Raw genomic sequence first — 26,564 nt, forward strand, 5'->3', positions numbered from 1 at the left:
AGTTCCCTTTCAAAAAACTAAACTAAATCATCACTGAATCTTCAGCCAGTGCATGTGAGTTCTTTATATAAAGCTGAAACAGTTTCAAGTGGAATTATTAGCAATCATTTTATTAACACAAACCAAGTTAAGAAACAGAAAAACAGAAAAAACATTAAATGTAGACGAAAACTTGAATTAAAGCTCAGATTCACTCAGAGTCACTGTTTGGTGTACTTAATGCTATAGCTGCACTAAACCAAATACACGGAAGTCTTTTCATTAGGTGTTTTGTACCAAAAGTGTTGAAAACACACATACAAAAAGAGCCAGTACCAGGCAGGCCCACAGAGCAGAAGGACACATAATATTGCAGGGAACTGACTAGCTAGCCCCCGAAAAATGTTATCCTATTTATGACAATACTACTGCATTACATTGTGTTAATGATTTATCATCATGTGTCTGACAGTTACTAATCAAAGTGAGTTTTAAAATTATATAGCTCCTATAAATGATATTTTATAACTCTGAACTCCTGCATCATGTTGCAGAAGTATGAAATAAACAGATATAATGTGACAGGTAAGTGAGACTGCTCTAACCAGAGGGAGCGGCCACGTCTTTCAGAGAGGCCGTGTCCTCATAGAAGACGTCTTCACCGTTGTCATTTCTTTTCTGCTCTTTTTGACAGCGACTTACAGTTCCTAGGACAGTTTTCAAACGTCGATCTAAAGCCGTAAGGTGGGGCTCTGCCAGAAGTGGGGCCACCTTGTGAAGGGGATCACGAGAAAGTGACGCTCTCATAACATCGCTTAATCGATACTGAGGCAAAGTCAGGAGACGCAGGCGTAGCCAAGTGGAGCGACGGATTCTGGAGAGACAGCAAAGTTTTTAAAAAAGAAGATAAATGGAAAAAGGAAGTTACTTTGGGATGTTTCAAAATTGCCAAATGACAGGGTAAGAGAATAGGATGAAGAAAGAGAAAGAGGAACAGCATCTGATGGTTAAGGTACAATGTGATTGTTCTCTCACACTTTCTGAACTAAGCCAAGGAACTTTGTTCTGTCTCCCTCCATTCAACCCCAACCATCCACGACAGCTGGCTGCCCATCCCTGAGCCTGGTTCTGCTGGAGGTTTCTTCCTGTTAAAGGGGAGTTTTTCCTCCCTACTGTTGCCAATGCTTGCTCATAAAGGGTCGTCTTGATTGTAAATCTATTACTGTAGAGTCTTTATCCTTGCAATATAAAGCACCATGAGGTGAATGCTGGCGTGATTTGGTGCTATATAGATAAAACTGAACTGAATATTTACCTGATGTATAAGTAATTCACTACATGTATGTGATGGTCTGGTTTATACCTGCAGCACTGTTTTAAGGGAGTTAAGATTGAAGGCTCATCTTTGGAGTGACGCCCAAATCTGCAAAAGAGGACAGATCCAGAGTCAGCTATGTCAAAGTTACAGTCTGACCAGCACCTCTGCCCAGTATATGAGCAACACATACAGAACAGAAATACTCACGCCCTCCCATTGTCAAGGTGTAGCAGAAAAGTATTATTGACAAATTTCTCAAATGTTTCATAGTGGTGCCTGTCCATGTTACCTAAAGAGAGAAAGTAAAAGAAAGGATTTGCTTAGTAATCGGTAACCAAACCTGAAACATTTTACATGTTGCATACATATAAATATTCTGGCATAAACATCTTTATGCTTACGGCTACTGTGTGTACTTTTGTGCGTCTGCCATCTACAGATTGAGTCACATTTTATTCAGAAAAGTACTTTCAACTATTTTAGGGAATGTCATCCAAAAGAAGAGAAGATAGTGTGGAGCTGAAATAATCACTTTATAGAAGTTTGTTAAATTCTTTCTTTTTTTCAGAACAAGAATGACGAGACATGAAAGTGGATTTATAAATTTATTTGAAGGTTCACATAAAATCACAGGAGCATCAGTCCTCATGACATACTGTATACTACAATCTTTGCATCATTTCATTTAACAATCACAGCAGATAAGGCAGCTGAGTACAGTCAGAGTCTACTCACTAGTCTCACCCTTCTCAAACTACACAGAAGAGGATCTAGATTGGTATGAAGGGGGACTTTTGTGATAATGTTAACATCAGCCAGTCCTGAGCTTCCACTCTCCAACCCTTCGTCCAGATAGAGTGGGCAGTGGTAGATTGGTACCTGAGGGGTAGTTAAGGAAACGACGGCTGCACAGTGAACATTCCTGTTATCCATTAAATATGAACTTTTGCAGGGGGCTGTATCATGGGAACTGTTTGTGCTCCTGACTTGAGCTTTAACACAAAGAAGTGGTACTGAGCAAGACTGAGGAGAGACAGTGTCCTGTAGGACTTGCAGTTGTGTATCCCATGATGCCCCTTTAAGTTCCAGGCCACACAAATACACAGAATCCAGAGGAAGTGAGATGGGGTATGTGCTGTAAGACAGAACCTGTGTGGACAAGAACATCAGAGCTTATTATCCTTACTAACATGTTTAGTGGTAAGGAAATAAGTGTTTACTATAATTTTTAATTTGAATGCTTTACCTGGAACTGTAGAATTATATCAGTGATATATTTACGATATACTTGAGCAGCCTCTCTCATCATTGCCACCAGCAGGCCTCTGGCGTTTTTAAAAGCAGATAGTCGATAAGCACCAGGTGGATCTGAAGCATCATGGTGCCACAGATATGCACTGAGCAACTCTGCCCTCCTCTCCAAGCCAGACAAGTCAGTGAGCTTGAGGAGGGACGCGAAGGTCAGCGAATACTGAACAGGCTGCTGCAGCTGTGAGAGGAGCAAGGATACCGAGTCAATGAGATCATCCCACTCAGCTTGGAGGAAGTCACGCACAGGACCACGAGGAAGAGCTCCTGCACTTTCATTCTTGCTTGTGAGGTAGCGCTTCAGACCCTCCAGTCTGACTCTGGCATCACTGAACGCTGGCAGCGTAGCAAGCTGCTTTTCTTTGGTGCTAAAACGCCTTACTGATCGAAGGGGAGTTTGCGAGGTCCGCAGTAACATGGTCATGTTGTAGCTGGTGATCTTGATTATCTCAGTCGTTATGTCAGCATTAAAGCCCAGCACCACGGGCTCGCTGATGTTTGCTGATTCCCAAAGACCCTGCTCCACGACCTGCAGCTGTCCAGACAAATCTGAGGGCATAAAACATCCCAAATCTATTTTACAGAGAGCAGCCAACAGAAAAGCATTCTCACACACACACACGCACACAAACACACAAAAACACACACACACACCAGCTCTAAGTCTGGAATTCAGTCTCATTTTGGTGCAGTATTGATGCACCAGTGTTCTGAGAGCTTTAAAGAAAAAATTGAACCATTTCTCGTCAACAGTGAATGTTAGTTAAATTGGTAGAAAAATGTCCAGTTACCAGAGTGACCAGAACTTCTGACAAGTTTCGAAAGGATGTGCGGTCCGCTGTTCAAGTGACGTGAAGCTGTAGTGAAGCAGGTCTTGGCAATGTCCTCCAACACCTCCAAATCTGCAGAGTCTGTCACATGGCCACCATACACTAGACTGACTACGAATGGAAAGCAAAAGTTAATTAATCGAACAGTAACTGAATTAGGGTGTTTTATATTTTCATATTGCTTCACCTGCTAAATATTGCAAAACCTTAGTCTTGTCATGGCACAGATGGGCAACATGAATATATGCATCCACTAAAGCATGAAGGTCCTCCTGACTCCTTCAAAAAAACAAGAAGAAAATGTATACATTTATTTAGATTATAAATCTTTAAACATCATACAACAACCTCTACCTCTTCATCATAAACAATTTATACAATGCATATTTACTTCCTTACCAGTGATAGATTCTTCCCTGGCCTAAATACTTGTAGGTCTGTCGCTGCACCAAGACAGAGTGAAAGATAGCGCAGCGGAGGAGTGACTTGTTGTCAGCCATGATACCCAACTGTGGCTGACTGATGGATGCCACCTGTCGCAAAGAACAGCTCAGCTCCTCCTTCAGATCCCAGGAAGAGTCACAGACCAGATGCAGAGCACACATTCGCACTGACGCTGTTTAAAAATAAAGACAGTCATTTCAATCATTATGATTATTACAACAAGAGCAAAACTGGAGTAGCTGTTTTTCTGAAAGCACATTTATAACACACATTTCCAGCACGCCAGCCAATATTACTCACACGAGCATAGGAGAAACAAAATGTGTAAGTGCCCCACTGCTGACCTACATAAAGCACTCTGTCACTAAAAACAAACCATGACATGGTCTGTGCAAAAGCTTCACTTTAGGAATCTTTCACATATACCTGTGAAAAATAGCTCTCCTTACACTGTAAAAGGTTGGAAGTGTACTAAAGTACAGAGTTACATGTTAATCTTCAAGCTGAATGGACCAACAGTGATGCTACTTTTAACAGTTGTTCGCTGTCATGACAAAAGTATGCTTCAGTACAACAAGATCTTCATTTCATAAATTAGGGTCACATTTAGAGTAAAATAGAACAGATGGAAATAAATATTTGAAAAAGCAGCAACATAATAGATCTACCTGGTATGAGGTGTGATGTGTTTTCTTGAGTTATAAACCACAATCGGAAGCTGGGGTGAATCAGACAAGGCTTCTCTGTTTAATAGGATGAGGCACATAAGTAGGCGGAAGAATCCACAAACATAAAGACTGGACAAGTTCTATAAATACATTTAAACTGATTTTGATTTACCCCCTACCTTTGACTGAGGAGATTAAATGACTGAGTTTAGCCACTACGTCATCATCCAGTTGTTCGAACAGATGACTGTTGTTAAACACCAACCAGTGGCCGTCATTAGCAGCTTTGTCCAGCATTGAAAGGAAGAGATTTCTGTCACAGAGAGCCCAAAAGGAAAGGACTTTCACCTGAATCTAAAGCATAGGAAGAAATGCATCAAGCACTGTATTACAGGAGTAACTCTATAATGGCAGAAAAAACTGTGCTGTCACCTCTTTTTTTCCTGGTACACATTTGGCCAACTGGTTTATTAAACAAAGAGGCTCAATGCTTATCTGCATATCTCTATTTGGATTGGGCAATGTAAGAATGATGGGCTCCTTATGTTTGACCAAATATAGTGAGCATGCCTCTGGGTTCCCAACGAGAGGGGCTTCAGTCTCTGTTTTCTTTTGAGGCAGGCAGAGTTGACAGGCATTTATGGCATCTGCTAGTCCCTCCAGACAGTCGGGGATCATGGTCTTCCAGAGGAGAGCCCGCTGCAGCAAAGAGAGATGGCAGTGAGAACGACAGGGAACGGGCCCTAACACTGTAGAGGAAGGAAAGTGAAGGTACTCCTGCCATTGCTTCGGGGAAGCACAGAGTGAGGCAATTAGGCCTCTGAATGAAGGAATCTTTTCCAAGCGAAGTAGCTCTGAGTGGATAAGTGGGGAAATCCAGCTGGGAAGATCAGCGATGGAGGATGGTGAATCAGTCCCAGGATGCTGTGTGTCTCCAAGGCCTATGAGGAAGGCCAACCTCTCACCCTCAGAGCACAGCTGGTTGTGCTGGAGCAGGGCTAAAGACACAAGCAGCTTCAGAACAGCAGCATGGGTCTTGAAAAGACAAGGCCTGTATTGTACCAGCACTTTGACTACCATCGTGTTTATCAACTCTTGTATTATGCTCCCTGGAACTTTCCCTATTATCCTGTCCTCCCCAGTGAAAGCTTCTTGCATCACAGTCATGAAGCCATGTAGGGAGAAATAATAGGCAGGGGAAAGACTGGACACAGCCTGCAGGGTCTGGTAGAGAGCGGCACCCAGCCTCACGAAGTGGCGAGGCACTGCCAGCAGGGACTCATGGTGCTCCAGCTGCTCCCTCAGCTGCTTCATCTCATCCTGCAGCTTCTTCGTCACTTCTTGACAAACTTTTACACGGGGAAGAAAATCCGGGTCTTGCAGCAGGACAGTGTTAGACTGCAGGATGTAACCCATTAGAGCGTCCTAAGATGAGAATCAGAAATAACTATTAAAATTTAACATAAAACTTTTAGGTAAGACTTAAAGCTGACACTGCAGTTTGACTGAAAAAAAATACAACCAACCCTAAAAAATTCAGGACACAACTGGTACAAAGTACAATACCATTGATAAAATGGACAATAAAAGTCAGGTCAAAATATTCTGCATGAATGTCTTCAGCTTATAACATGAACATGACATGATATAAAATGCCCAATTTTCAGAAGAACTACAGCATAAGCAAGCTCCTTATATGACCATGATGGATTGGGTTTTAAACTACTTTACATTCAGTGCTGTTTTGTTTAACACAAGGTAAGTCACTTGACATCAGTATGATGCAAAAGGCTGGTCTAGTCACCTCCTCTGTGGCCAGTTTCTCCCGCAGCTCCTGTTTGTAATTCTGGAATTGCAAGTGTTGAATCAGCAGCTCTTTACACTCAGCCTGCAGCAGCTGTGTCAGCATCAGCTCTGGGATGTCTTCTGAGCTCAGAGAAAGGTCAACCACACGTACCCGAGCCAAGATAGATGGATGGATCCCTACAGCACAAGAACAAGACAACTACTAACTAAACGTTTTCCAGAGAATTTCCAGAAGAGGATCTAGTTTACCTAGTCTCTACATTAACATTTGGTGTTAACCAAGACAAATGTCATTTATTTTACTTGCTCTACAAATAAAATCAGGAATGAAATCTGGTGTAAAGTTAAATTGTCGCCACTAATCAAACTAACCACTGTTAAGTAGTCTAATCGGCAGACATGTGCTGAGGAAGAGGCAAAACTCAGGATGGACCATCTGAATAGGTTGATTTAATCCTGGAAAGTAACATCCAGCAGGACGTGACAACTTGGCCAGGAACTGAAGATTGGGGATTGCACGCTCCACATGAGTAACCAGTACTCTCAAACCTACAAAACAAAAGATTAAAAATGATTATTATGGTGAAAAAAAACAGACTGTCAACCTTTACTTGTATTTTTCTTATGTCACCTCTCTCAGCAGCCTGGTCCAGCTTGTGCACCAGTTCCACGTCATCTCCACAAATTACCATCCCAAAATCTATTTCTTCCTCAAGTTTTGTGTTCTTTCCTGTTGAGTAGATATTTATCATACACTGGTCCAATACAATTCAGTCTTACATGGAGTTGTGTGATTTAAAAATCATAAAAACGGTCTTTGTATAGAAATAAAAAGGGTAACAAGCATGCAGTGGATAAAAAAAATCAGCCACAGCAATCAAACCACTAACAGGTGAAGTGACTAACTTTGCTTATCTTGTGTCACCTATGAAGGGTGCATATTAGGCAGAAAGTAAACAGTCAATTCTTAAAACTGATGTGTCAGAAGTATAAAAACATGCATGTGTTACATTGTAACAAACAAACTGTGATGGCTAGATAAAAGTCTCCAGAAAAGCAAGTCTTGTGGGATGTTCACTCTACACACAACTTCCTGTTTGCTATTTCATATCAATGTATCCATGTTGATCCTTGTAGACAAGCATCTACACTAAACATGATTGTTGGAACTAAACAATAGAACATGAGCAGAAGGGCTGGTCTGATGAATACCATTTACCATCTGGGGATGAGATGGCAGCATATTGAAATAAAAGAAGGTAGCAGGCCAGTAGAGTCTCTGCCTTCTCTGTGCAGTGCTGGAAGAGCTGATATTGCATTCATGCAGATACTACTTTTGCACATTCTACCTACATAAACACTGTTTACACCATGTACACCCTTTCATGGCGACAGTCTTTCCTATTGCCTCTTTCAGCGTACACATACAAAATGCTACACTTCAACAACTTCAACTTTGATGAATGTCCCAAAAGTGTTCAAGGTCTTGACTCATCCAATCTGATCAAACATCTGTGGGATTTGTTAGAACAGCAAGTACAATTCATGGAGGTCATATCTCACACGTTACACAATCTAATGGTCTTCTGCAAAGAAGCTAACGGATAATAGCACAGCACAACTTCAGAGGTTTTGTGGTGTTCATGCCTACATGAATCAGTCCTGTTTTAACTGACAAAGGGGAACCTACAAAATAATAGTTGGTTTTAATGGTTTCATGTTGTGGTTGGTCCAAGTAAATGCTACATGTGTAATTAATCATTTTGAAAATGTAGGCACATACCTGGGATGAGACTATTTGGAAAATTCATCTCCAGATGTTGCTGGCTGTCTACTAGTAGAGGCCAATGCTGGATGTAGGTACTTCTGTATCCACACAGCAACAGCTTAACCATCAGCCTGGCAGAGAGAGTGTCTTCAGTTTGCCACTCATTCATCCCTAATGCCTGACCCAAAGGCAACTGCAATCTCTCAGTTACAGGGATGGGAAAACCAGGAGATAAGGAACCAGGTACAGTGTCTAACTGTGTAAACAGAGAGGTTCTGGGGTCGTTGGGGTTTATGTCGATGCTTCCTGTCTGGCACAGAGTCTGCCACTTGCGCAGCAGTTCTGTGCGTGTATCAGGTCCAAAAGGGCCTAAATACGAGACGGTTGCAGCCAAGAGGAGGGCGTCTCCTGGCACGTTTTGATTACGTACCTCTGTATCCTGGGCAGAAAACAGAGAAAAAATAATTTTCAATAAAGAAACATTCAAAAGTAAGTATGTTAAATGTGATATGTTAAAAGTGATGCACAATGTTTGCGAATTACCTGAGCAACAGCCCTCCAAACTTTGCCATATGTCTCACTCTGCCCAGCACATGCAGAAGCTTCTTGCTCTGCACTTTCAGCTTTGTGTAGCAGCATCAGTTGTTCCATTAGGTCATTTTGAACACACTGCAGATGAAGCTCAGTGGCCTCCAGTGAGCTGTATACCTCCTGCTTGCGCTGCTCGGCTCGATTCAACCGACTTCTCGTCTCTGCAGCCTGAACCTCCAACTGCTGCTTTAGGAACACTCGCTGCTGAACACAGCAGTACTCATACACAGCCTGGACCCATCGACAGAGGGATTCGCAGGCCTTACTGACCTCTCGCACAGCCTCAGGCACAAACTGGGGACTGTGAACTATCTGCCCAAGCTGTTGCAGCTGTTCATTTGTCAGGTTGTAGCGGTCAAAATATTCCAGTTCCTGCACAAGGAGACGTTAGTAAGACAGTAAGTTTAAAGCCTCAAAGCTACATTGACAAAGAAACTGGAACATAACTACACAAACTGATAAATGATGGCACAACTTCAGATTTATCTTTACCCTACTTATGACATGCTATTTAATTCACTGACCACTGCAATCAATGAAATCTGTAACAAATTTGCTGCAAGACATTTTTTTCCCACCTGGAAAAAGTCTGCTTGGGAAAGAAGTTGTTTAGCACTTTCCCAACCCGGTGGATGACTAAACAGCAAACAAATAGCATCCATGACTTGCACAACTCCCACAGGTGGGTCTCTGTAGTGGCGCACCTCCTCCACATCCGATGGATCCAAACACTTAAGAATCTGAAGGCCTGACAAGAATGCAGGTTTTATCTGGGGGAAAAAATTACATGTGAACCTAAAGCTCATTTTTGTGTAACAGTACTATTAAATGTTCCCAGTTTTTTCTGTCAAACTACCTCGAATGAATAAAAAGGTATTTTATAATGGGCGAAGAAATGCTTTCAGTTATTTCAAGGATTTAGAGCTACTTATTGTAACAAAAAGAAAACAAGTTGACCTGTTTTTGAGCCTGATTAATCTGCTCTTCCAGGTAACACAGTTGCTGGTCCTCTGCAGCGCACTTCTCACAGGCTTCCTCAAACAGTTTCTTATGATCTTCTACTGCTTGAAGGAGCTCTTTCTCACGCTACAGGACAGAGAGGATGGAAGCGTGGCGTGTATGTAGTTAAACAAATCATTTTTTGCTGCAGACGTGCTATAAACCGAATGCTGCTTATTTAAACTGAAATATTAGCTGAGGCTACTTTAGCATAACGTGTTCTTTAAAACTACATTTTTCCCTGATGTGTAGTATGTTCTACATAAGCATTTGAAGTGTGATGAACACACATATCTTTTAAATAACTTTTCAATGTGAATAACCTTGTGTAGTAGACAGGCAGACCAACAACTAAAACAGTACATGCTAAAGTTCTCCACTTTACCTGGTCTGTTTCAGAAACCATCTTCTGCACACTTATTAAGTGCTCTTTACGCTGCATGGATATGTTGTTCACTGCATCCAAACGAGACACAGCAGCAGCGATTCTAAAAAAAAAAATATATATATATATATATATATATATATATATATATATATATATATATATATATATATATATATATATATATAAATATTATTGTGGACAAACATGGTCATTCTGTTTAAAACATAATAGGATGTTAGCCTGCTGGTTTTGGTTACTGTGATTAATGTAGCTGTGTGACATTTTGTAGAGGATGTAGTCTGTGGTACAGTTGTGCTATAAAGTTGTGCTTTTTGTACCAACTATAATTTGGCTTTAACAGGAAAAAAGGTGCTCACAGAAATATTTTCACAAATGTGTTGTTATATGTGCAGCAGGATATCAAACAATGGAGATAAAGGAAGGAAAAGAGGGAAACCTCCTGGTCTCAGAGGTACCTGTTGGCTTTGTCCTGGCACTGCTTGTGCAGGAGGCTGCAGAAGTAACCAAAGTGGGCAATGAATTCCATATAAGTCTGAGGACTGAAAGGCTGATTTCTTAGAAGGACAGAAGCATACTGGAATGCAGACCGATGGATCCCTGCCATAGCCACAGACAGGCTGGCCTCTGAGCTTCCTCGAACCACTTAATAAAAAGAAAAGGACAAAGGTAATGTCTCGCTACAGTCGAGAGAAAAACAAAAAACAAGGGGTTTAGATTAATCCTGATGTTGTGTCTCACAAGGGCTTGTTTTGAGGCACTGAACAGCAACTTCCACCAAAGACTGGTTAGACCACGGCTGGTACACCTCAACACAACAGCTGTGCCTGAGGGCCTTGGCCATTTGTCCCTGTACAACAAATAATGTGCAAATTAAATTAGGAATAAACCCTGAGCCAATTTGTAAAGTTGTTAGCTCTTTTGGCCACACTGCAGACTTTCAAAAGTAGTTTAGTATTTGAGTTGTTTTTTTGGTATGAAATAAATGCATAGGTTTCAATAAAAATACTTACAACCCAGCTTTGTGCTTCATTTTTGGAAGGTATGTCAGTGCTTTCTGACATGCTGTATGGCATTAGCAGGAATATGTGGATATTTCTGTGGACTTGACTCAAACGCCTTTGTTAAAAAAGAAAAACAGTACATCTGGTTTAAATGTTTTCACACGTTGGCTTTAAAACTGACTGCAAAATATTTTTTCCAATATATCCCTTCTTAAAAATGTTTTTTCCAAATCTACAGTATAACTGAATGTTACATAAACATATACCATCACTTTACATACTGTATTTAAGTACGTTTAAATTGACACTGACTATACCAAACGTATTTAGGTCTGTTTTGGGAGAGTTATGTGGTGATAATCTATCTCTCAACATGATGAGCATTAGATCAGCTACTTTTTCCTCTTACTTCTCAAACATCCAGTTGTCCATAAGATATCTTCGTGAGTATTTTGCTGCAGTCATTCTGGAAACAAGGTCCCTCAGCTCTTCGTCAGTGAAGAGTGTCGGACAGGCACCGTGAGCCATCAGTACCAGTAATTCTTCTCTGACAGACTGGCTGATTTCCTCATGGACCAGTATGATGACACTGATTCCATCCGACCTAGTCTTATTCCCAGCTTCTTTCAGGATTTCATGAAGATTATTTTGATTACCAGCATGTATCTCCAATAACTCATAGCCTGTAAGGTGGGCAGCTAAACAGACAGTGGTTTTGCGGCCTGTGCCCCTATCTGAGCCAATCAGCACTCCATGACCTCGAGGTAGCAGCAAAGCCCTGATAATGTGTAACAACTGACTCACCCTCTGTCTGTGTAAAATGTATTTGGTTGTGATGCTGCAGTCAGGTCCTTCACCTTCTTCTTTTCCGTCCGTAAGTACACACAGCTTTTGCACTAGCGTATCAAGGTCTTGCTCCTGATAAGAAGGGCTAAATTTAAAATATTGTTTTATCGACTTCAGGGCCTCAGAGAGATCAGGACCAAATGCAAGTTGTGCCATCGTGTCTTCCAAATACTGAAGAATCTGTGGTTGCTGAAAGATGTTTTCAGGCTTAGTTAATGCGCTGTGCAATTGGCTTTGCTGGTTTAGATCTTTAGGCAGATCTACAGGGTCTGTATTTTCACCTGCTGGCTGACTGTCCCCATCGATTTCATTAGCCAGTTTCATTCCATAGTGTGTTGCTGCTGTCTTGGCTATGAGTGACACAACAGTTTTCCTATCATCCTCTGAGCACAACCTGTCACTGAAAGTACGCATGCACTCGTGCATCCACACCTGTACTATGTTGAGAACCGATGCTGGAGGAAAGCCTGGTTGTGAAACCTCCTTGTTCTCCTTGTTTGAGATTACAGACCTCCATAGGTACATCCCCTGAAACACCTTCTGAAGATCACGATGGGAAAATATGAAATGAGGCCTCTGCACAGAGGGCTGAAATCTGTCACTTACTGCATGATACAGCTCATTAGTAGCAGTGACGATGGAAGATGACATATCCTCACCAATGTGCCTATTAAGTGGCATTTCACTGAGCCAGATTTTTAGCCAGGGAGAATAGATAGACATTAAAATGTCTGGGGATACGCCATCAAGCACAAAGATAGAAAACAGGCGTGAGAGCCGTGGGGATATAACACCGCTGTGGGAATGATCCAATCCGGATATACAGCATGCAGCCAGGTAGCTGATAGTTCCCGACTGTAACAACTCGGAGCTGTAGGTGTCAAATGTTAGAATCTCTCCTTTTGAAATACTCTGTCTTAGTGTCTCTAGAGCCATTGCAGACGTTCCAAAGACGTCTATGAACAAAAATGACAGGCATAATGACAACATAAAGATTCACACTGTACTAAATCTGGTTCAAACTGAATCACATAAATTCTGTTATAAATTTTGTTACTCACCACAGGGGGCTTCATGTAAATCATCAACAAACAAAAACAAGCGTGGCTGGTTTGCCATGAAGCCAGTAGTCTCTTTACAGTTCTTCTGGCATCTGATGCTTTTCAGTATAGTGTGCAAGTCTCTGGAGCTCAGAAGTGGACTGGCTGGTAGGTTAATGTGTGGCTTGTCAAAAGTCAGCACAGTTTGGCACAGTGTGGTTTTTCCAGAGCCAGGCTCTCCAGAAACCAAAACTGGCTGCTTTGCCTCCAACATGAGGTTCAGGAGATATGTGTATTTCCTGTACTATGAAAAACATTTGAGACACCTGTTAATATTCAGAAGCAGCGACAAATACTGTATGTATTCTAAGTATAGTAGGTGCAATGTTAAGTACAAACCATTGGAATGACAGAGCCTGTCGACAGCGTATTCGTGGGGCACATCTTAGTGTCGATACTAAAGAAGTGTTCATACACACTGACTTCATCAGGGACCACAATTTTGTATCTGCAAGTTAGGAGCACTTGGCGGGCTAATAAATCAAACTGTGGCCAGTGGCTAAATAAAAACAGAAATATATGAAGAACACTGGTTACAGAGAGAAATATCGACAGGCGGTAGTAGAACTCAGTATGTGTAAATATATAATGTGTGACCAAGTAAAAAAGTTTAATAAAAAAAAATCTTACCGAGAATGAAGGCGACCACCAAATCCCCAGATATAAGCCAGGAGAAAAATGTTTCTGCTGAGCTGCTCCTGCTTACTTTGGGCACCTGTGGCTGCTGGAGGCATATCTGGTAGAGGGGAAGGACATGACGTTTTTGTAAGGGTAACATAATTATGCCATGCTTACGGGGTTTTACATTTGTTACAAGTTATTTTACCTGTTGTGTCGATATGTGCCACTGACTCAGGTTTTTCTACTTCCTTTCCAAAATGTTGTAGGAGGGCATGCAGGATCCTGACAAATGACATGACTTCTTGCAGTCCGTGTGTGGGGGCTTTGCAAGATTTTCTTTCAGTGTGGATTGCAGAGGTTAAACTCCTTTGCCCAAGCAAATGAAGGGTGCTAGAGAAAAGATCTTCAGCCAAGTGATTCCACATTTTCACAATTCTGTGATCTAGTTTGTATTTAAAGGAGAGAGCATCTATTTCACTCTTCCACACAGACTTCCACAGATCATCTCCCGTGACATAAACAAGGCTGCAGTGGGTCACTGCAGAGGGGCTTGCATTGCATAGGTCAGTGACTTCCATAAGCAGCTTTAGTTTTGACTGAGACAACAATGTCTCACCTGACGACAGACCCAGAAAGGCATCCTGAGAACTGCACAGTGTGGTTAGGTAATCTAACCAGCCGGGCTGCCCCACAGGCTCCCCATCCATTACCAGCCACTTCACTACTACTGTCTCACCAGTTTTCTTCTCATTGTTACAGAGTTTAAAGCTTGCATGCTCACGCCTTCCTGCATCTCGCAGCACCTTTGCCAGAGCTCCATCTATCCATCCTCTCTTTTCACACAAGCAGCCAAATATCTCATCATGGGACATAGCGTTAGGAAATAAGACTAAAGTTTCAACAAAGCTCCAGTTTGAAAGAGATATCTTTTGATCTGCCTGGGGAGAGCCTGCATCAATCGTATTGTCCTTGTCAAAAACCAACTCCACTGTCTTAGTAGCCAGGCTATTCAGTGCTCCAGTCAGAGCAGTGTAACAGGTGCTCTTTCCGCTCCCGGGGGGCCCTATAAGCAAAACTGCCTGAGACAATTTCATGGTCTGGTAGAGTGTAAGAGCATTGCAAATGATGTCTGTGTCACAACAGAAGTGTTTTTGTTGTATTTCTTCTCTAAGTGCATCTTCAAGTTGGTTCTTTTCAGCTTCTTCAATAAATTGTTGGACAAGCGGAAACTGGCATGCTATAGGAAAAACGTCTTTGAAAAGCATGTAGAACTGTGAGGTGGCCTTCTTCTCGGGCAGCAGTACAGAAAGAATGGCTCTGACAATCGCTTCCTCTTCCATTAAACTTTGTACAACCATCAAATAACAACGGTGTGACTTTGGAGGCTTTTCAGTTTTCCTTCCGTCCTCCTCAAAAGGTTTGATAGGCTCATTTTGTGACGACATAAGATCAGTGTCGAGTGAATCTTTGGACTTTGAATTTTCTCGATCCCTTACAACCTGCTGCAAATGTCTTTCAGAAGCTGAGATGATCTTTTGCAGGATAACAAGAAAGCAGCTGTCATTGTCAGAGAAAAGATCAGGTAGACAATGGGACTCTTGAGCCAGGCTAATGAGGGACACCAGACGTTGACTTAACGACATGGCGTCTGAAAAACCAATGGAAGTTAGCATTACTTCTGCAATTATTCTGTAATCTGGACGTGTTAATGCGACAGATCTTGTAGCAAATCGCAGACTTTCAGGAACTCTAGATATATTTTCTTTTGATGAGATGGCAACACATCCATAGCTGAGACTGGCAGAAATGTGTTTTCCTGCAAGTGTCATGTGACATTCTGACTCAGCAGCATTTGTGAATCCCGCGACTCCATCTGAAATTTTCATCTCTGTCTCACAATTTAGCCTCTCCTTTTTATCTCTTCTTAACATGTTGAAGGACTGGTGTATGTCAACTAGATGCTGTCCTAGTATCGACAGATCACTGTGTGTTAGCAAGTCCACAGAGTTCAACACAAGCCATGCCCCTGCCTGAAGCGCCCCAACCAACATCCGCTGAATAACACGAGGCATCATGCTTGGATAACACTGTTTTAGGACAACCTGTCGCCCCAGCGCTTTTCCTAACTGGATCACAGTATTTTTCTTTCCAGACATGGAAGGGCCACCCACAGAACAACATCTGTAGGTTGTCAGAGCAATAAGAATCCCTAGTATTGCCCGGTCTGTGCAAGGTGTATGCACCATCTCCCACTCTCCTGGGCCAGAGTATTCAAAGCTGTACTGGACTTGATGGCCCAAAATATCCACAAAACATGCTGGATCATTATAATCCTCTGAGTTAATATAATATTTCATACAACTCAGCCATTCAAAAGATGACTCCCGCGCACACGGAACATCCATGAGTCGATGTAGTTGCTCTGCATGATTCATTGTAAGCTGCAGTAAAGCTCGCAGACACATCATTGTGTACTTGGAAACTTGAGTTCCAGTTTTAGATCCTGTGACTCCGTCTCTTATATAATGGCTAAGGTCTTTCAGCTTTGCGGCGATATGTGCCTTTATGGTGCTGAACTTCACTGAGCTCGATTCTTGGAAAGCTTGTAGAGCAACACTGCACCACATTGCCTTCTCCACCACCAGAAGGCACTCAAGAGGATATTCAGAAAGCAGGCCCAGCACAGCTACCGCACTGGGGAGCTGGTTGTCTCTAGCATTTGTGTCACTTGCTAAATTTTGACTGGATGGTTCGAGCTGTTTTCTCACAACAGCACACTGTGTCAGAAGCTGTACCATGGTCAACTTTAATTTTTTGTCAAAGTTACAAAACCACTTCAAAGCATCTGCATTTGGTTCTAAAGGAGACTGAAAGGCAACGTGTTCTTGGAAGCTGCCAAAAATACCCAGCACCTTCATCTGCCTTTGGCACTCAGATATAGAATCACCATCTCTTTGTATTTCACAGTCAACTTCAAGCAAATGAACCCCTTTAAAGCTTTTTTGAACAAAGGGTTGAAATTCAAAAGGTGTTGGGTCCAAAGAGAGTATCTGCATCACTTCCCCTTCACTCAAAAACCAGAATCTGGGACACTCTTCACAGAGGTCATCAAGAAGATCTGACATTTGTTTTGAAATGACTTCCATTGCAGACAAACCATTAAGAAGAACCTGGCAAAGGCTATCACCACGAAATCTGTCATTTGTTTCAGTGGAAACTAAGTTCAACACACGGGGTTCGTTTGATATAGAGGCCATCATTTCCTCGAATGTCTCATCAACTGGTTGAAAATGCTTCAGCTATAAAAAAAGATTAAAAAAAACATCATTAATCAAACACACTGACTTCACATTCATGACAGTTTAAGGCACAAGAACCTACCAGGTCCATTCTTTGAGTACGGAAAAATGTCCCACCAAGCACGTTGGTTAAGAAGGCCCACATTTGCTGATATCTTTCAAGTAAAGCAAGCAGCTTCTCTACAAATATTTGAAGGGAAAATAATTCTTACAAGTCTGTTTGAACTTTTTATGGACATTAAGATAAATTCTCTCTTAGTCTTTCAATTTTTAAAGATAAAATTAGTTGCCGCTTTACCAAGTTCTTGTAGTGTTTGAATCCAGTCCTCCAGCGGCAGCCTGAACTCAACACTGTATGGGGACTTTAACATTGTGGACAGCATCATCAAACTGGTCTCAATCTCAGCAAAGTGTACTCCCAGATCTGTGTGAGGAAACACAAAGCAAATGTAAGCAACATGTAAGCTGAATATACCAAATACACATTTCCTCCAAGCAGAGCAGCTAGAAGGTAATTCAAAAATAATGCTTGCAGTGACTTGAGCCTCACCTATAGTAAATCTAGGATCACTGGGGTGTTTCCTGTCAGTTAGCACATTGAGAAGGGCGCCTTCTGTGGTCTTCCCAGTGTGTTTGCACCGTGTTTCCACGCAAAGGGGAGCAAATACATCCAACTGAAAGAGTTTGCCTTCCCATCTGTGACAAAGCTTTTGGAAAGTTTGCTTCATGTCACACTCCCTTTGTGCACATCTGCAAATCTGACAAAATAAAAACACAGCGTCTTATGTCAGATTCGTATTGCGTGTTTTCAAAAGCAACTATTTCAGCAGACTGTTTGCCTGTTATTTCCCTTTAGCAGAACTGCCAAAGCTGCTCTAGTTAAAACCTCTCTCGTGTTCTACCTTGTCAATCAGATTCTGATGACTTTCAAGTTGTTGAGACATGAGATCAGCAACAGTCACATTCTTCTCTGATTTATATTTTAGGCCCAGGTCTGCACAAGAGAACATATATTTCAGTTCTATTACATTTACTGTGATTTTAGAAGTATGGAAGTGCTATAGCATAGGCACACTCTCTGACCTTCTAAAATGGCTCTCCAGTGTTTTCCTTTCAGTGTGGGGCTCTGTAGCTTGGCCAGGACTAAAAGCTGATGGCTTATGTTTTCCAGAGATCCTAAAATCTCCTGCAGCACTGCATCACTGGCAGGTATGGTGGTTGTTAAAGATTGAGCCTGCTCCTTCCACTCTGTAATTTTATCCTGGGCTTCAGAGACCACAACCTGACAGAAAAATGCATGTGTTATTTGTCTGTTGGCAATATTTATACCTCAGGGTTTGCTAGAATAACAAAACATTATTTATACATCTATACAGTTTAAATATCAGTAGATATAATTTATATAAGTACAATGCTTTATTTAATGACCTATTATAAAAACAGAAAAACATGTCTTTTAGAAATGTGGCACCACACTGGAATTTTTTAATTAATTAAGAAATTAATCAAGCATAAAATTCAACCACTAATTCTTCTGTTCAGGAATGCTAGCAAATAAGCGTAATTTGGCGTCTTGATCAAAAATAATAATTTGATTTACTATTTTTTACAGTTTTTTTGTAAAACAGCAGATTAAAAAATTCACATATAACATTAATTCTATTTTAGCAGTAAAAGTATCATTTTGATTAATGGGCTTGCACATACTGGTGGATTAACCAGTACAGAAGCATCAAAAATGATTTTAACCATTATGTACATTTAGCATAGCCTTACATGACTGTATCATGGGGTAACCTGTGATTGGCATACCCCGTTGCAATTTTTTTGTACAAAGAAATAAATATGTCATCTCATTAACATGAGAGGCAGTTCTTGACTCTGAATATGTTTAACAGAGAAAAGGGTTGATTTCAAGTTACCTCACTAAAAACCATTGGCTTCCATTCTTCCAGCCATGTAGTATAGACTGCTATCAGTTCCCACAAGTCTTTGCGGGCTATGACCTTCTGAACATCTGTGGTCAATACGGTGAGATCTATTGTATGTTCTAATAGGAAGCAGAATAGAGAGAATAAACATGCTATTTGTAAGCACCTGTTTGTTTAATCTTCACCAAACCAAACCTTTCAATCCTTCAAATATTCAAAATACAGCATCATCTCACCTCCCATCTGTTGACTGCTCCTACTAAGCAGGTCCAGCTTTGCACTGAGAGTGTTTACATGCATGCACATGTAGTTCAGTTTGGACATCATCTCTTTGGCATTTTGGCAAGGATCAAGGAAGGGTCCAGATGTAGAGTCAGAGACGATATTTTTAAGGTCACAGAACAGAAATGAGAACATCATGTCCACTGCTTTAGCCATTGAAGGATGATGGCGGCAAACAAGGTCGTCTGCTTCCTTCAACAGGGGAATAAAGCAATTCCACAAGTTCAGCATCTAAATATAAAACACAAACAGAAGCACGAGGCGTTACCTGAGCACACTCACATCCCATGTAAAGCCATGATACGCTTAATAATGTGGTTATTTATAGCGTATTTGCCATTTCTTTGCATTTGCTTTCAGACCTTTTCTTCCACAGTCAGCTCCGCCTCTGTCATATTCCTATAGTTCATGCAAATCGTGTTTTGAAGAGACTGAATGTACTCCAAATGTTTCTGTTTGTCAGGCAAGATCTTCACAAATTCCCTCACCTGTCAAAGGAAAAAATTTGATTTATAATTTTGCTTAGATTGCTTAGAATTTAACTACATACATACACAGACAGACAGACAGACAGACAGACAGACAGACAGACAGACAGACAGACAGACAGACAGACAGACAGACAGATAGATAGATAGATAGATAGATAGATAGATAGATAGATCGATCGATCGAGTAGTGAAGACTAGGGTTCTTCACTACTGTGTCTTCAAACAACAGCATGTACATCTTAATGCAGTAAGCATCACCTGGATAAAGGAATCTAAATTCAGAACACATTTACCCTTACAAAGCAGTCTTTGATGTAAATAATTTAGCTGAAGTCAAGAGACAAGACAAGAGGTGCCTCCAGAGGATGTCAATGTTCTGACCACCCTCCTTCTTTGGGTACACCACAAAAAAGTAGCCTAAAGTCTTTACCAAGGACTTTTTTTTCTCCTCACTTAAAAGACTATCTATCTGTTTTTCCTATATTTTATCACATTCTACACTTTTTTGCAAATAAGTAATTTTAAAAAGTTTCTGTACCCTAAGAGCATATTTTGAGAAGTCACGCAAGTCTTGAGGTGCTATCTTGAGTTCAGCAGTAGCTCCCTCCAAATATGATATGAGGCTCTCTGACTCCTTCCTTATCTGCTCAACTAGTTGCTCTTGCACTTCCTCTTCGATGAACCTCAGCCGTTGCCCTGGAGAAACACAGGGAGAGATGAGGAGGGCATTTATTATGAAGAACAAAGTGTAAGTAATGAATTTATCTACCAAGGGCCAGGACATTAAAGCACTTCACGATTTTAAAAAGTCACTGAACAATTAGTTCCTCCTTCTTGAAGCTATGCTGAATTGACCAAACAAAAGGTCCTTGTATATGAAAGTATTTGAATCTTCAAGCTATACTCAAGATACAATTTCCATTTCATTCGATAAAGACATACCTAGAGCTTCCTTTGTGTGGGTGCAGTGGATGACGAACAGCTGATTGGAGGAAGAAAATGACGAGTCAGCTGCACTGATTCTTTCAGCCCAGTTGCGCACCTTCCTAATGTTCTCCTCGTACACTGACGCAGGCCGACCCCTCATGGATTCCAATGAGGCTCGACTCCACTGGCAAGTAAACAAATGGATCTGTACCATCCATGCGTAGCTCTCATACAGCTGTTGGATCTCTAGTTCGGCTTCCTGTCCAGAGAAAAACAAAACACCTGTATAAATCTGATTGTTTGATTAATGCATTTAATACGGCTATTACTGGACTTGAAAGTGACAGTCTTGCCTGCATGATCTCAGACTGCTCCTTCTCAACTTCTTTTGTGATGTCATTGATGCTGATGTGCCACTCTAGCTGGCTTTTGGAGAGAGGAGAGTAGCAGCCATGCACCATGTTGCCTTGCACCACTGGAAAAGCAACTTTAGGCAGTGTCTGCCAGCAAGCTGACATGTCTCTCAGAATCTGACTAGTGTTCCCATCAGTGTTTTTGTCCACTGGGAATGAAAAAAAGAAAAAAAAAATCTGTGACACATTTAGACCAGGCCCAGGCACACTTTCACATCAGTACTGAGGGTTTACATCAGAAGGAGCTCATATAAAGGAAACAGGAGCCGTAACACTCCAATACAAAAGGTCATACCTGTATTTACAGAAGGGTTAATACAGCTGAAGTCATGGTCTAAATCCTGAGCAGAGATTAGCACATCTTTGCTGACCTCTAGGAAAAACCCGCAGTCATCACATTTCTACAAGTAATGAAAGCTGATGTGAGACAAACTCATGGCTGCTGCTTGACTAAACATAAAGAAAACACTGATGTGATTATACTATGCATAATTGTTTGATGTGAAGTAAATACAAGCAGACAGTCTCAAAGGCCAAATTTAAATCAGGCTTATTCACAGAACATAGAGTGAGAGAAACAATTATTTGACCCCCTGCTGACATTGAAGTTTGCTTATTCACAAAGAAATGAACAGTATGTAATTTTTATGGTAGTTTTATTTTAATGGAGAGAGACAGAATATCAACCTCAAAAAAATCCAGAAAAAAACAAATTCTATAAATGTTAAAATAATCTGTATGTTATTGAGCTAAATAACTATTTTCTGCCTTAAAACGCAGCCCTCATGGCACAAAGATTACAACCAATCAATCAAAGCACACCACTTACATTCCTGTCATGGTCCTGCAGTCCTCCTGTGCTGGCTCATTCATTTCGTCTTGCTCGTCTCTGCAATTTCTATCTCTCCTTTCTCTGTGTGTGAGTGCATGTGTGTGTCTGTGTGAATGACTAACCACACCTTGTGTTTCAGTGGCAAGATTCTCCCCTGCTGCCTGCCCTCCAGGTCAGCGCAACTGAGTTGATTAATTCCCATGTTGGTAATCGTCTGATCAGTATTGATCAGCAGCCTTCATTTGTCGCCTGATCATTAGACTGGAAACAGAGAAGTTGGCTCACCTGCTCGTTCTTCTCTGCGTAATTTCAGAGTGAGTTACTGCGAGAGACAGAATTCCTGTGGAGAAATATTCTGCGGAGCTTAGGAATCAGTAACTGGAAATCCTTCTGTTGTCACATTCTGTTGTTGTCTCACTTTAATTCCACCGAGTCTGCATCTTGAATCTAATCAGTCCATTAGTTATGACAAATCCAACTGCATAGAACGGATTGGGCTATGCAATGTAAGATCTTGATTGAGAACCTCTTTTCTGCAGTCAAAACACTGAAGATGGGTCATTTCAACATAACAATGACTCGAAAACATACCACCAAGGCAACACTGAAGTGGCTAGCAAAAAGTACATTAAGATGATGGAGGGGCCTTGCCAGTCTCCAGACCCAATTTTGTAGAAAATCTGTTGGAGGAGCTGAATATTTGAGTTACCAAGCAGGTTTAAAAACCTAGAGGATTTAAAGAGTTTCTAAAATGAGGATAGGGCCAAAAGCCCTCCTGGTGACCAAGTAGAAGAAACGTGTTATCGTTGTTCTTCTTCACCAAGTACTAAGTTGCGTTTTAAGTGAGGATCGAATGTTTATTTTATTCAGTGACATGCAAATCAATTTATAACTTTTCTGTAATGTTTTTTGTCTGTAATGTTTTTTGATTTTGTATTAATATTCTGTCTCTCTCCATTAAAATGAAACAACCATAAAAATTAGAAACTGTTCATTTCTTTGGAAGTGACCAAACTTACAAATTCAGCAGAGCATCCAATAATTATTTCCCCTCTGTACATGATGATTGTCCTGCAGAAATGAAACTGCTCCTGTGTTTGCATCTGCTGAAACGTGTAAATTACCTGAATAATAGAGTCGCCTACAGTGAGAAGTGCTTGGCTCACTGCTTCTTTGAACAGATGTATTGGGGGCTCCACCGTCAGCTGATTATCAGCACTGAAACGCAGCTCGGTGTGGAAGAGAGAGCGCTTTGGCAGTTCCTTGCTCTAACGAATGACAATATACATAAAGTTAATTTCATTAAATATAACTTCATTGTCATTTTACTTCATCTAACACATCATCTATTACTTCATGCAGCAGTGGTGCTCCACAGTTATTGTAGGTTTATATCAGTAATTCTTCTGGTTATTGTTTGAGAACAGTAAACAATAAAAATACTGGGTGAAAGAGAAAAATAAAGACTTGTACAGCTAAAATCAAAATTTTTTCCAACCACAAACAGTTAATAAGAGTTCATTTTCAACCTTTAAAAGATCAAGAAATGAAATAGCATCTTCTAGTATGACTGTCACGAGACTCTGCACAATCATCTGATGCACAAGAGCTGCAAAATTTCCCAATTTCTTCAAGGTGCTTTCAGACTGGGCCAACTCTTTCTTCAGCTTGCGCTGATGAGCCATGAGCAAATGTATGGGTTGTTGGAAGCTCTTTGGATCGTTAGCAAGTTTTAAGTGTAGCTGCAGCTCCTGGTGTTTCTTATAGCTGTCTTCTTTCACCTGAGGATATTAAATTGTCTTTAGAGATCATTTGATTAAAAAAAAGGCTTTGTTGTCTCTTATGATGAAACCATAAAAGTTGACTGTGGTGTAGTACCATATTTAGGGTGAGAGTGTGATACTGTGATAACTTCTCCAATATCTGCAGACACTCCTGATTCTTGCTTATCAGTATGTTCTTGAATTCCGTCAATGTGTGGCATTCACAGACATCCAGAGGCATCCAGTGTGTCTCTTTTAGTTCTTCAATTACTCTGTCAAAGATATTTTATTGTTGAAAATCTGAACCTGTCTCAAAGTTGAAAACTTTAGACTGTTGCTGGCTTTAACTCACCCTTTTAATAGATGCAGGGCATTCCTGAACTGAGGTACAGCTATGAGCAGCATGTCCTCCAGATTCTTTCTCCGGCGCTGAAAAATTCTCTTGCGCGTGTTTTGATGCCACCTGGGGAAAAAAACATACAATTCAAAGGAAACAATAAATGTAAAGAAAAAAGGAAATAGTTTATACACTGAGTTGTGCAAAAGGTATAACATTAACATTTATTACCAGAAAAAAGCTTTCTGCAGTCTAAAGTCCCTGAAAAATGCAATTTTCTGCAAATCTGTCCACAGCACATACTGTCTATACCACTCTGCCAGACTGACAGTTCCACCAATACCCGTCTGGGTAACATGCAGGACAGTTTTAGAGGTGAAGACATAGTGCTCAGGACCAGCTTCACTGGGATGGACAACTCGCAGGTCATAGGGTCTAAAAACAAAGAGGACATGCGTCAGTGGATTTATGGTTTGACAAGGGAAGATTTACCAAACCATGAAACTCAACTCAAGTGTTAAATAATCTTTCTCATCTTTACCTGTAAGCATCCCCATCTACTGTTTTGAGGTAATAAATCTCATATTCTCCCAGGTCTCTTTTCTGAACCAAAATTTGAACAACTTCTGCGCCAGTGAGGGGAGATATACTTGGTTTGGTAGCCCTCCCATGTTTCAAGGTTGCTATCTTTTTATACTTGCAAGTTTTGGCTGTTTTTGATTCACCTTTTTCCTGAATACTGAAAAAATGAAACACAAGAAATTCATTTAGGAGTTTCTCTCATTTACAGGGAGTGTGACAACAATTTTATTTGTTGATGCTATAAATTATAACTATCTTTAACATAAATGCTATCTGGAATGACACTTACACCCAACAAATACTGCATTGAAAAGTATCACAAAAGCCAAAGTCTAATTATCTGTAAGTATTATTATGTACCTCTCTGTTGTCGACTGAGTAATTCTAACAGGGATTTCTGTCCCTAGTGTTGAAGCCATTAATTGAGGTCCTTCTTTCCATTTTGTGTTGCCTATGGCTATCCCAGGTCCTACTTTAGCAATAATATGAGGCAAGTCTGCCAATGACAAATGTCCATCAGGGTGGACATTTTTGAGGAGAGAGGAACAACTGAACAGGGGCTTGGCTGCAGAAGCTGATAAGACACGAAACGGCTCCGGGCACAGAGGTGGTAAAGTCACTTTAGGAGAGTGAGTCTTTTTCTTCGCCTTGTGACCAGGCCTAGCAACATCTTTACCACGGCTCTGAGACGATCCATCACGGGATCTTTCCTGTGAGGCGGCATCAAACATGCTGATCTCCAGGGAATACCATCAGCAGCTCTTGTGTGACTTACTCTGGAATTTCTGAGGAGAGGGACAAATAGGTAAATTTAGCCTGAATCACAAACTATACTGGCACAATATATAAACCCTGCATTTTTAACTAAGCTTTAAAACTGTAGACAGATGTACCGCATATGAAATTGTATGCCGATTGTAAGCAGCAAACACAATTTAAGGTAGTGAATAGCTTTAAAGTACTACTACTTATACTTCTTTCTAGTTAAACCAGTTCCACGTTCACACAGATGTTCATTCAAAGCTTTTCATTGAATAAATAAAAAAGAATGCTGCACACAATAGCAGGGGAATGATTGAGACGACACTACAATACGTTTAAAAAGTCGGACTTTCTAATAAAATTGAGGAAGTCTCTCAAATTTAAATCGAGTAAAATTACTGTCTAGTGCAAGTACATCCAACACAAACAAACACAAACAAAGAGACGCTTGGCTACAGTATATATTTCGCTGCCTTAGTCAGATCGTGCAGTTGAAAATGACATTTTATCCTTTTAAATAAGCATAAGGAGACGAGCCTCAAATAAGCTAGCAAGTTGCTAAACTTGTTATAAAAAGTTAACACATACTTTAGTAGTCCTTACCCAAGTTTAACGGACTTACAGTGAAGCTCAGCGTTTACACAACTAGAAAGCAGCGGGCGTTAGCTCCGAAGCTCAAAAAACGACTTTTAATAAACCAAATATTAAACTAAGAACTAACAAATACTTCGGCGAGTCTTACCTGTGAAGTTGTTACTACGAAGGCTCGTTGCCACGGTAACGTCCAGACGCTTACGCCGGTCTGCAGAGTTAGTGGGTCTGATTGAGAAAGTCAAGCACGCCGAGTTTAAAGTGTTCGTGGTGACCTTTAACCTCGCTGCTTTTCGGAATAATAACGTAGCAGCACGAAACAAAGTCAGACATTTTTTGGATGTTTTTAGGTGGCAGAGCGCTTATTAAGTGTCTTATAAAAGTTATATTTAATGTAATATAATCAATGTTATAAACAGCATCTTTTCATACTCAGAAAATAGGCCTAAACCCCAATCTCTAATAGATATTTTTATTATAATTGGGAAAATAAAATCACAGGTGGAATATAGCGTATTTTAAATATTACTGATGACTTCACTTTTCCACCACATGGCAAGAAGTTTTTTTTTTCCTCTCCTATTAGATGTCAAATTGCCTGCTCAGGGAACCTTTAGGGAACATTCCCTGAAGGCTCCCTTGTTTGCTGGGTCATCTGTAACAGAA

The 26,564-nt window shown here is 40.8% G+C and overlaps 2 protein-coding genes across 4 annotated transcripts in view; both read right to left on the bottom strand.

Moving 5' to 3' along the window:
- Nucleotides 1–94: 94 nt before the first annotated feature.
- fam20cl (family with sequence similarity 20 member C, like) overlaps nt 95–26,564 on the bottom strand; it is a 35,443-nt gene continuing 8,973 nt past the window's right edge. For all 3 annotated transcript variants that reach the window (XM_085276157.1, XM_085276158.1, XM_085276156.1), the window contains exons 9-11: nt 1,505–1,586; nt 1,343–1,402; nt 95–853 (exon numbers count right to left, since the gene is read on the bottom strand). In XM_085276157.1, the coding sequence (XP_085132283.1) occupies nt 580–853; nt 1,343–1,402; nt 1,505–1,586 (416 nt within the window). In that variant the 3' untranslated portion in view covers nt 95–579. The remainder of the gene's footprint in view (nt 854–1,342; nt 1,403–1,504; nt 1,587–26,564) is intronic.
- On the bottom strand, nt 1,896–26,100 carry dnhd1 (dynein heavy chain domain 1). Its single transcript, XM_085276155.1, has 44 exons — nt 26,050–26,100; nt 24,906–25,330; nt 24,505–24,702; nt 24,195–24,398; nt 23,979–24,089; nt 23,742–23,898; nt 23,393–23,644; nt 22,988–23,131; nt 21,327–21,432; nt 20,972–21,180; nt 20,634–20,877; nt 20,230–20,387; nt 19,563–19,688; nt 19,155–19,431; nt 18,910–19,037; nt 18,071–18,269; nt 17,890–17,981; nt 17,538–17,745; nt 17,286–17,411; nt 17,070–17,167; nt 13,894–16,987; nt 13,698–13,803; nt 13,407–13,566; nt 13,029–13,311; nt 11,531–12,923; nt 11,131–11,236; nt 10,859–10,967; nt 10,576–10,762; nt 10,097–10,199; nt 9,670–9,798; nt 9,291–9,482; nt 8,665–9,084; nt 8,137–8,560; nt 6,985–7,083; nt 6,726–6,902; nt 6,352–6,530; nt 4,980–5,972; nt 4,727–4,901; nt 4,548–4,622; nt 3,835–4,051; nt 3,623–3,714; nt 3,397–3,546; nt 2,544–3,154; nt 1,896–2,446 (listed from the first exon to the last, which is right to left on the bottom strand). The coding sequence occupies exons 2-44, from the start codon at nt 25,274–25,276 to the stop codon at nt 2,018–2,020; spliced, it is 13,311 nt and encodes a 4,436-aa protein (XP_085132281.1). The 5' UTR covers nt 25,277–25,330; nt 26,050–26,100; the 3' UTR covers nt 1,896–2,017.

Source organism: Mchenga conophoros, linkage group LG6, assembly GCF_057382185.1.
Source record: "Mchenga conophoros isolate Kocher_MC1m ecotype Shallow Benthic linkage group LG6, M_conophoros_male_GT1.1, whole genome shotgun sequence".
In the NCBI taxonomy this organism is placed as follows: Eukaryota; Metazoa; Chordata; class Actinopteri; order Cichliformes; family Cichlidae; genus Mchenga; species Mchenga conophoros.